This window comes from Carlito syrichta, unplaced genomic scaffold (assembly GCF_000164805.1).
Source record: "Carlito syrichta isolate Samal-C Ts95f unplaced genomic scaffold, Tarsius_syrichta-2.0.1 Scaffold313183, whole genome shotgun sequence".
Classification (NCBI taxonomy): Eukaryota; Metazoa; Chordata; class Mammalia; order Primates; family Tarsiidae; genus Carlito; species Carlito syrichta.
Genome location: NW_007257279.1, coordinates 301,082 through 311,866, shown reverse-complemented (window position 1 = coordinate 311,866; position 10,785 = coordinate 301,082). Strand labels below are relative to the sequence as shown.

Genomic DNA, 10,785 nt, shown 5'->3' with positions numbered 1-10,785 from the left:
TACTGTATTTTGTAATTTCTTCAATGAATTTTTTATTTTGAGAAATCTTTTTGGTTTTATTTTCAATTTCTGTCTCTTTAGTAAATTTTTTATTCATATCCTGAATTGCTTTTTATTTCTTTGTGTTGGTTTTTAACTTTCTCTTGGATTCCCTTTAGATTCCTTATAGTCCAAATTTCAAATCCTTTTTCTGATATTTCAGAACTTTCATTTTGCTTATGATCCATGGCTAGAGAGCTACTATGATCCTTTGGGGGTGTCAGAACACTTTATTCTGCACTACTGGATTTCTTGCACTGAATAATTCTCATCTGGTGATGCTGTCGCTTATTTTATATTTTAGTTTTGTTTGGGTGGGATTTTTTTTCTTCCTTGTAACATACATTGTATACAAGCCTTTGGCTTCAATTCTGGGTGCTTTCTGGTGGCCATGGTTTTGTGTGAGTTCCTTGGTTATAGATAGCTGTTGTGTGGTGACTTTCTTAAATACTGATTGTAGTAGCAATGTATTGGGCATATGAGCAGCCTCACTCTTTTCTGAGAGGGTGAAAGTATAGAATGCTCAGGAAACTTATCTCATTCATGAATAATTGATGATTTTAGAAAAATAAAAAGTAATAGCCACCTTCAGGAGCCCCTACATTTCAACTCTGCATTAACAAGGCAAAATTCTGAGTGGCTGCTCCTGGGAGGCAGAATCATTCTTGTGTATATCCTTTGGCTCCTGAGGCTCTCATCAGAGATGTGGCATCTTTGCCACCTGGAAGTGGCTGTTCCCCAATAAGGTACTTGAAAATCAGCTTTCGGGGACTGACAAGGATTCTGAAACTGCTAGTACCGGTGTATCTCCTGACTGTCACACTAGAAGAGAACAAAGTCTTGGTGACATTACAACATAACTGCAAAAAAAAAGTAGTAATCCTGATGGAGGACTGAATCTGGATTCTCAAAAAGGGAGGTGAATATTCTGAAAAATGAGAAGTCTGAAATCTCCTTTGTATATTCAGAGGATCACCTTAGAGAGAGGAGCAGAGAAGCAGAGTATAAGTTTGAGGTTGAATTCATCTCTTGCAGGGATAAAGAGTAAGAATAGGCCCTCAACATGTATTTTCTGCATCACCTCACTCAGTAATTCACATCTACAGTTAAAATCACTTGGAGTACTTAAAATTTTTAAATGCTGTTGCCCAGGCCCACTCCAGATCAATTAAATCCAAACCTCTGGGAGTGGGCCTGAGCATTGGCATCTTTGTTTAATTTCCCAAAGTATTTAACCAGGCCTGAAAACCACTGAGCCCTTCTCTGCCACAAGAAGTGAAGTTGTACCACAGAAAAGAGAAAGTCCTGCATTGAATTCCCCAATGTAATAAAGAAATTGGGGTGTCACAAGCTTTAAGCTTATGTCTTAGAGGGCTTCTCTGTAAATTGTCTACTATACCAACACAAAGCAAAAGCCCCAAGATTTAAGTTTAGCCTTAACTTTCTGTATTAACAAGATGCTTCTTTCCTCTTTTTCCCAATTATGCCTTCTCAGAATGCTGTTCTTTCTCAAAAGGAAAACATGGAGGAGAAAGAAATGAATGATGGATCACAGATAGTCAGGTCCCAGGTAAGTTGAGTTTTCTTCTCTTCTGGAGTGCTATTAGAGTTCTCAGAATGTGGGCACTTTCATTTTTCAATTCATAGAAGTACTAAGTCTCAAAATTTTAGAGCCTAGGAGATTCTTGTGACAAGAGATATAATCTCATGGGATGTTTTACATCTACTTTATGTACCTCTTTATAGCTCTTCTCTCCTTCCAGCATGTTCACCAGATTCATTTTCATGGACTCATGTCTGTGCAAGATATTGTGAAGAAAATAAAAGAACCGGACTGTCTTTTAATACCCTTCATTTAAATAGCTCTCTAGAATTTAAGCAATGCATGTCATTCTTTCTGTAAACACAATGAGTAATGCCCAGGCTACTATGACTGTATGGAGCTAATGTGGTTATTCAGTATGGTTGAGGGTATATACTACCACAAATAAATGTTTATCAAGGATGTGTTGTATCTCTTTCAAAACCTATTTAAGCCTGTTGTTGTAATTCTATAATTTGATTAAGTATTATGTAAACTGATGAGACATTAATGCAACAAGGAATTGTTTCTATGAAAACTAGTTGAATGCTTTAGAAAGATTTTATAAATGCCAGTTACATTTTTTAAAACTGCTATCACACTAGATGTAGGCAAAACTGTAAATCACTAAAGAAAATAATCATAAAAATCTTGGGATTTCCTACACATGTATTATTTCCCAAGTGTCATTTGTTTGTTCTATCTTCATGAAACAGAAACTGATGCATTATAGATAATAGAAGCTCAATCACTAAAATCACTTTCATAGAAAAGGCTTGCCTTCATAGTAAAAGATGAGAGAATGTACATTTATTGTTTTAACTTAAAATAAAATATGTAAGGTACTTTTTATGGATCTTTACCTTAATCAACTTTTTTGCTTACTTACATCAGATACAGTCTCAGTTGCTTCAGATAGAAAAACTTAACGTTGTTCCAATTATAGAGATAATTATTATTCTTAGGTAGCCAATAAAATAATTGAAGGGAATTTTTAAAAGCCCACATCACACAACTAATAATAAAAAATGCATAATGTTGGATGCTGCTATGAATGCAAAAGACAACAATGCAAAAGGTGCTCAGAAGAGGGAGATAAATCTGATTGAGATTGTAGAAATGAGGGAAGACTTCATGAAGAAGATAGAGTTTGGATTTGTGCTGATATCAGCAGGTAGGGGTTGGAGATTAGCGAAAATGAGGAGACCACTGTAGACTGGAACTAAAACTTGAGCAAGAACAGGAACACTGAGGAGACTAAGCTTTTACTTGTTATATTAGTGTTTGGGGATCATTGGGCTTCAAAGAATAGAATAGTTTTGTTTCTTCTTAATTAATTATAAGGCTCCCCAAAGACAGAAAGATATCTAGAACCAAAATGGCATATCTGCTTCTCCACATTCTAGCCAGAGGAGTTAGTTTTAATTTTCCATTTTTATTGTGTTAAGAAAGAAACTGTTTCACTCGCTCAATAAAAATTTTTTTAGCACCTAGTATGTGACAGAAATTGGGCTTGGTATCAACTATACATCATAGAGAAAAACAAACATGGTCCCAAACCCAAGGAGCTTACTGACAGACATTTAGTAAATATACTAATAAATTGCAAATGAGATTTTTTTTTAAAGCAAAATAACAATAAGTTGCTATGAATACACATTAGGAAATTGGGGGAAAACTGGAGAAGTGAAATTTAAGATGAAAAATGAAAGATATATAGGAGTTATAAAAAGTAAGTGGAAAAGAGCATTTTAGGCTGTGCTACAAATTATGTGCAAAATCCATGAGTATATTTGAGAAACTAAAAGAAGGTTACTGTGGAGTGGAGGAAGGGAAACAGTGACTTGAAGTGAGCTTGTAGAAATGAGCAGAGATTAAATGCATGAGGCCAGTGGCCATGAGAACAGGTTTGACTTTTACTCTAAGTACAGTGGATAACCTTTGAGGGAATTTAGGCAGGAGAGTAACATAATAAGTAATCAGTTTCTACATTAGATATCACCCTTGTGCTATATACTAACAGAATTAGTGAGAGGCAAGAACTGAAGGGAAGAGAACAAGTTAGGAAACTGTCATAATATTCTAAATGATATAAAATATCCTAAAACTAGTAGTTGGAGGAAAGTATGTAAATTTGAGTGCTTTGTTTTGGAAGTAGCAGATTAGCTAGAGGGGTAAAAGCAAAGGAAGAAAAAAGATGATTTCTAAGAGTGTAACCCAGGAAATGGCAGGGTAATGGTAAATGAGATCATGTCACTTCTCTGCTTAAAATGCACAGCTCCCATCTCATTCAGCATAAAAGCCAAAGTCTATGGTGACCTAAACAATTCTACAGAATCTGGCCCTGCCCTCTCTCTGATGTCATCATTTACTTTTCTTATCCTTACTCAATTCATCCTAACCACCCTGGCCTCATTCCTCTTCCTTGAACATGCCAAGCACACTCTTGACTTAGGGCCTTTGTACTGTTAACTTTTTAAGGTTTTTCTCAAACGTCACCTCTCTACGATAACATCTTTCCTGACCACTCACTTTAAATTTGCAACTGCCCCACACCCATATTCTCAAACTCTTTCCCTACTCTACTTTTATCTTCTTACATACTCTATAGTTTACCCAATTATCCTGTTTATTATCTACTTTCCCCTATTGAATGTAAACTTCATAAAGGCAGGGAGTTTTAGTCTCTTTGGTTCACTGGTACATCTCAAGTACCTTGGCCTATATAGGAAGCACTGAATAAATATTTGTTGAACAGATGAGGAATTTAGCATATAATAAAAGTGGCATCGGAAACCAGTGGCGAAAAGATACTTTATTCAATAACTGATGTTGGGATTTCTGAGGAGCCATCTGGAAAACTATAAAGTTGAATTTATACCTTTTACTTGACAATAATAGTCTTCAAATGAATCAATGATTTAAATGTGGAAAATGAAACAATAAGAGTTACATAAGAAAAAAATTCCTTTATAACCTTCACTGAGTAAAGACTTTTCCTTTTTTTTTTTTTTTGAGTTGGAGAATCACTCTGTCACCCAGGCTGGAGTGCATTGGCATGCTCCCGGCCACCGCAGCCTTAATCTCCTGGGCTCAGGCAATCCTCCTGCCTCAGCCCTCCAAGTAGCTGGAACTATAGACACACGCCACCACGCCAGCTAGTTTTTGTGATTTATTGTAGAGATGAGGTCTCGCCGTGTTGCCCAGGCTGGTCTCGAACCTGCAGGCTCAGGCAGTCCTCTCGCCTTGGCATCCCAAAGTGCTGGGAACATAGGCTTGAGCCACCATACCCGGCCTGGAAAGACTTTTTTATTACAACTGAGAAACCAGAAGACTTAAAGAAAAAGATTAATGGGTTCAGCTCATTTAAAAACACCAACATATATGCATGACAAAAGAAAACTATAAGCAAAGTAAAAAGACACATCAAATTGAGAAAAATATTTTGTCCCTAAAATTACAATAGGCTAATTTGATATCTAAAATACTCCTCTATATTAGTGAGAGATTAAGAAATAGAAACATTTACAAACAACATTAAAAAATTTACAGCAAAGAAAGTTCAAATGGGTCTTCAACTCAGGAAAAAATGTTCATCTATATTGAAAACAGGAGAAAATTTAAATTAAAACTAGAGAAAACTTGATATTTGCCACAAGTATAGCATACTCTCACGTTGCTGATTTGAGTGTAGATTGCATTTTCAGAAAAATGGACAAATATCTCCCATTGCAGATGCTTTCTTTACAATGTGACTTTGATGTTTATACCATCATGGACATGGAGGTCTGTGTGCCTTCCATTGAATCTGGGCAAGCCTGTGACTGGTGGACACAAAGCTTTGTGACTTTCAAGGCAGATCATAAAGGCAGTGAGAATTCTATCTCATTCTTTTGGGATGCTCACTCTAAATCCAACCATCTTGCCATGAAGAAATCCATACAGCCCATGGAGAAGCCCATATTAAGAACTAAGACCCGGCCAGGCTTGGTGGCTCAGCCTGTAATCCCAGCGCTTTGGGAGGGCGAGGTGAGTGGATTGCCTGAGCCTGCGGGTTCAAGACCCGCCTGGGCAACTTGGCGAGACCTCATCACTACAATAAATCAAAAAATTAGCCGGGCGTGGTAGCGCGCGCCTGTAGTTCCAGCTACTTGGAAGGCTGAGGCGGAAGGATCGCCGGAGCCCAGCAGGTTGAGGCTGCGGTGGCTGGGAGCCTCACTGGGTGACAAAGTGAGACTCCAACTCAAAAACAAACAAACAAACAAACAAACAAACAAAAGAACTAAGACCCACAGCCATAGGATGAGCTCTCAGCTGAATGCCAGCACCAACTTGCCTGTCATGTAAGTAAGCCATCTTGAAAGTGAGTCCTCCAGTCTCCAGGGAAGGCTTCCCAGCTAGTCCTGCAGATTTATGAGCAAAATAAATTGCAGGTTTATAAGCAAAATAAATAATAGTTGCTGTTTTAATCCCCCAAGTTCTGGGATGGTTGTTATGTAGCGACAGATAACTGTACAGATTTTGCTACCTGGAAGTGGAGTACTGCCAAAACAAAAACTTAAATCACATGGCGTTATCTTTGGAATTGGGCAGAAGATAGAAAGGAAAAGACTGTCAGTGACATCATAAAGGGCCTCAGGGAGGGTCAGTGGAATCCTAAAGGGCTTTTGTCATGGTTCAAAGGATAGTAAGGAAAATGTTATTAGAAGCAGAAGGAAAAGGGGCCCTCAAAGAAATGCTGGGTAACATTGTCACCTTCAGTAACAAGGAAAATAGAGATTATACTTAATGATCTCAATGATCTAGCTAAGGATATTTTCAAGCAAAGGATTGAAAATGCCAATTGGGAGCTTCTTACTTCCTAAAGTAAAATATAAGAGAACTGTTAAATATAAAGGAACCATGAATTACTGAGTTTGAAGATAAAACTATTTCTCATTTACACCTCTCCAATCAGGAAATAATCATCAAATTTAGAAAGAACTTGACACCAAAATCAAGTCCAAGGTGGACTATAATATTTTTAGTGACAACTTCAGAAAAATTCAAGGCAATTCCTTATAGGACTTATCCTCTCTGTTAAATACAAGGTTTCTAAGAATTTTTAAGGTGATATACCACAGCAATCTCACAAGGAACCCCAAAGGACAGCAGTTCTTATTTCAAAGAGTTTTGTGGGGGTGGCTTTTGGGTAGTGTAGTTGGATTGCAAATTAGTAGACAAAAAGTCCAGATTTATCAGTTTAAATGGAAAATAACAGAGTCAGAAATGGAAAGAGGCCTTTGGATCATCAGACTTTAATGGGCAGAAAGCAGACTGAGAAAACTACTCAACTACAAATACAGGTACTTTTTCTGGGAAAGAGAAGACTCAGAAGTCAGAACCAAAAGCCCAAGGATGGAGCCAAGAATCACTTCCAGGGCGTAGACCTGAGTCCTAATTAAGAAATTGATGACCGAGCTCGGTGGCTCAGCCTGTAATCCCAGCACTTTGGGAGGCCAAGACAAGTGGACTGCCTGAGCCCACAGATTCGAGACCAGCCCAGACAACTTGACAAGACTTCGTCTCTACAATAAAAATCAAAAAATTAGCCAGGCGTGGTAGCACATGCCTATAGTTCTGGCTACTTGAAAGGCTGAGGTGGAAGGATCGCCTGAGCCCAGCAGGTTGATGCTGGGGTGGCCATGAGTGTGCCACTACACTCCAGCCTGGGTGACAGAGTAAGACCCAACTCAAAAAAGAAAAGAGAGAGAGAGAGAGAGAGAGAGAGGCAAGCAACATGTACCCAGCTCAGCTGTTAACTTGAGTAAAGTATACCTAGTGGTTATTCCTATGCCTTTTCACTGTGTATTTGTGAGGGGTGGAGGTGGGAACCCAAATAACTGTTTCTTCAGTTCACAGATCATCGTATAGAGAGAAACCATTCAAGGAACCATACCTGAGCAACTGCACTCCAAGCTTTTCATCTACATGTGGATTTGATTTAGATGACAACATCCTGGACTTCGAACTGATGCCATAATGGAATGAAACTTGATGATTCTGGGGAAGATGAGTGTATTTTGCATGTGGGAGGGATGTGAGTGTTCATATCAAGAGGGTAGACTATAGCAGATTGTATCTTCCCAAATGGCACAATTTCTCCCATCCCACAGGCTCCTCTTATAATGTAATTTAAATACATTTCCCATCAAGAAATGAGGGTGTCTGTTTCTTCCCCTTGAATCTGGCCAGGCTGGTGACTATGGTGGAAATGAAGCTGTGTGACTTCTAAAGCTCATTCATAAAAGATGGTTCTCTTAGAAATTTTGCTCTTGGGATCCTGCCACCATGCCATGAAGAAGCCCAAGCAGCCTGTGGAGAGCTCCATATAGAGAGAAACTGAAGTCCCTGGCTGAGCTGGAAGCTGACAGCCAGTACCAATGTGCAAGTCCTGTGAGTGAGCCATCTTAAAACTGAATCCTACAACCCAAAGTTTAGCCACCCTACCAGAAACCACATGGAACAAAGATGAGATAGTCCCACTGAGCTCTGCCCATATAACACATTTTGGGTGCAAAATGAGTGTTTGTTGTTGTACTGAGCCTCTCAATGTTGGGGTAGTTTGTTATACAGAGATAGATAAATATTACAGAATATAAATTGATACCATCCCTATAGAAGCCAGTGTGACAATATGTATCAAAATTACAGATCGATATGCTGTTTCACCAGACATACCATTTGGGGGAATTGATTCTACAGATAGAGTTATACACATTACAAAATACCATACATACAAGATGATTTACTACAGCATTATTTGTAGTAGCAAAAGAGTGGAAAGCAGCCGAAGTGTCTGTCAGTAGTTAAATAAATGGTGTTATACACAAAGTATTACCAAACAGCTCCAAGAAAGAATGTGTGTGTGTGTGTGTGTGTGTGTGTGTGTGTGTGTGTGTGTGTGTATGGAAAGATTTCCAGGATAAACTATTAAGTGAAAAAAGCAAAGCACAGAAGACTACCTATAGTATACTACTTTTGGGGTAAGAAAAGAGGGAAATAAAAATATACATACACATGTATCTTCATTTGAGCAAAAAGAAACACCAGAAAATAAGTGTAAATCTAATAAGATTGATTACGTATAGGGCTTGGATTGGGAAGGGGATGAAAAAGATAAAGGTAATGGAAGCAGAGGTAAGGGAAGATACTTCACTAAATATACCTTTTTGTATACTCCTGACTTTTGAAACCGTGTTAATATTTCAGTACCAGAAGAAATTAAAATCCAAAGGATGGGGAGAAGGCCTAAAGCTGAATACAAAGAGAAACAAATGAACCAAAGTGTATTTCAGCTTGATTACAGGAGGCCAAATGGAAAAGGAACTGTTAGGTTGGTGAGCTGAACCAGTGCCCCAGGTATGCAAAGAATTGCACAGAAATTAGATTAGGAAAAATAGTTTATTCAGAAGGTAGGTTAGAAAAGAAGGTATTCACTTATCAGGGAGAGAAGGAGCCAGATGGTTAAAGGAAGTGTGGCTGTGAATACTTGAGGTTGGAGACTTTTAAGGCTTTTCTTTAGGGAGGCAGGTAAGCATTCTTGGGTGACATAACACAGGAGCTGTCACCTTGGTGATGAGGTAGTGGTCTGTTTCTCCTATCTCTGATAGCAGATGGATGGGTGAGTCAGGGTAGACCATTAGCTAGAAGACAAAGTCTTAGAACAAAGATGTTAATCTTAACATCTTGTGACTGGCCCAGGGTTCTGGGAAAGGATTATTGTTGAAACTCCATTTGAGGCTCTGTCCTTTCAGGAATTAACTGAAGTATCCTTTGAACCTAAGTAGTTGAACTGTATACCCTTAGACTAAAAAAGCAAAACAACTTAAAATACAAAAATCCAATTTGTAGGCTTCTTTTGTGTAGAGGCATGTATTAGCAACACTGATACTACCTTCTTTACATTCTGGGATTGAGCAAACAAGTGAATACATTGTGGATAATGGGAACCAGGTTTCTCAGGTTCAGAGAAAGAATTCCAAATATCAAAAGAGAAGAATAGAAATGAACCCTGCTGTGTTGGATTAGAATTAGAGGTATCAGTGTGAACTCATGCATTTTAATACATGTAGAAATGGATATAAGGCTGGGCACGGTGGCTCATGCCTGTAATCCCAGTACTTTGGGAGGCTGAAGTGGAAGAATCACTTGAGCCCAAGTGATCAATGCTGTAGTGAGCTATGAGTATGCTACTCCACTCTAGCCAGAGCAATAGAATGAGAACCCAACTCAAAAAAAAAAAGAAAGAAAGAAAGAAAGAAAGGAAATGGATTTAGAGTTATGGGTGTACATATGTGTGTGTTTTGATTGTGTTTGTGTTCATGTATACATATATATAACACTGATTTCCAGATAGAACTTCTGAGAGGGCTCAAAGCAATGACACTTCAGTAACATTGAACACACTTAGTACCCAGATCTTGGTTTCTAAATGCCATTCTTCATTAAAAGGAACCAGGGATCCTTGGAAAAATGACTGATTCTAGGCTTAGGATAGGGAAAGCACAAAATGAACCTTGAAAGAATATATTTCTATCCTAAAAAGTAAGGAAGTGCTCAAAGAATGATAGGAGCATATCAAAAGGACACAAAAGTTGGTTTGAAAGGACTCCTACTGACTAAACCTAAAACAATCTGAGCATTAAAACTTTTTGAATAAAATATGAATCCATAAATCTACACAGATATAAATAAATGAATAAGAAGGGAAACCTCTTTATCACAGAAAGCCAATTAATAATGTATAAAGAATAATATAACTTTTTGCTCCAAAAAGACACCAAATGGCGGATGACGCCGGTACAGCGGGAGGGCCCGGAGGCCCCGGGGGCCCCGGAAAGGGGAAACCGCGGTGGCTTTCGCGGAGGTTTTGGCACCGGCCTCCGAGGCCGGGGTGCGGCCGTGGTCGGGGTCGGGGGCGAGGCCGCGGAGCTCGCGGAGGCAAGGCCGAGGACAAGGAGTGGATGCCCGCACCAAGTTGGGCCGCTTGGTCAAGGTCATGAAGATCAAGTCACTGGAGGAGATCTCTCTCTTTCTCTTTGCCTGTCAAGGAGTCTGAGATCATCGACTTTTTTCCTTGGCGCCTCTCTGAAGGATGAAGTTTTTGAAGATCATGCCTGTGC

General features: G+C 38.9%; 1 protein-coding gene across 1 annotated transcript in view; it reads left to right on the top strand.

The window, feature by feature from the left end:
• The first annotated feature begins 1,522 nt into the window (after nt 1-1,522).
• The window catches only part of ZNF713 (zinc finger protein 713), a 26,958-nt gene continuing 17,695 nt past the window's right edge, over nt 1,523-10,785 (top strand). The window contains exon 1 of the mRNA XM_008070206.2: nt 1,523-1,609. Coding sequence (XP_008068397.2) covers nt 1,523-1,609 — 87 coding nt within the window. The remainder of the gene's footprint in view (nt 1,610-10,785) is intronic.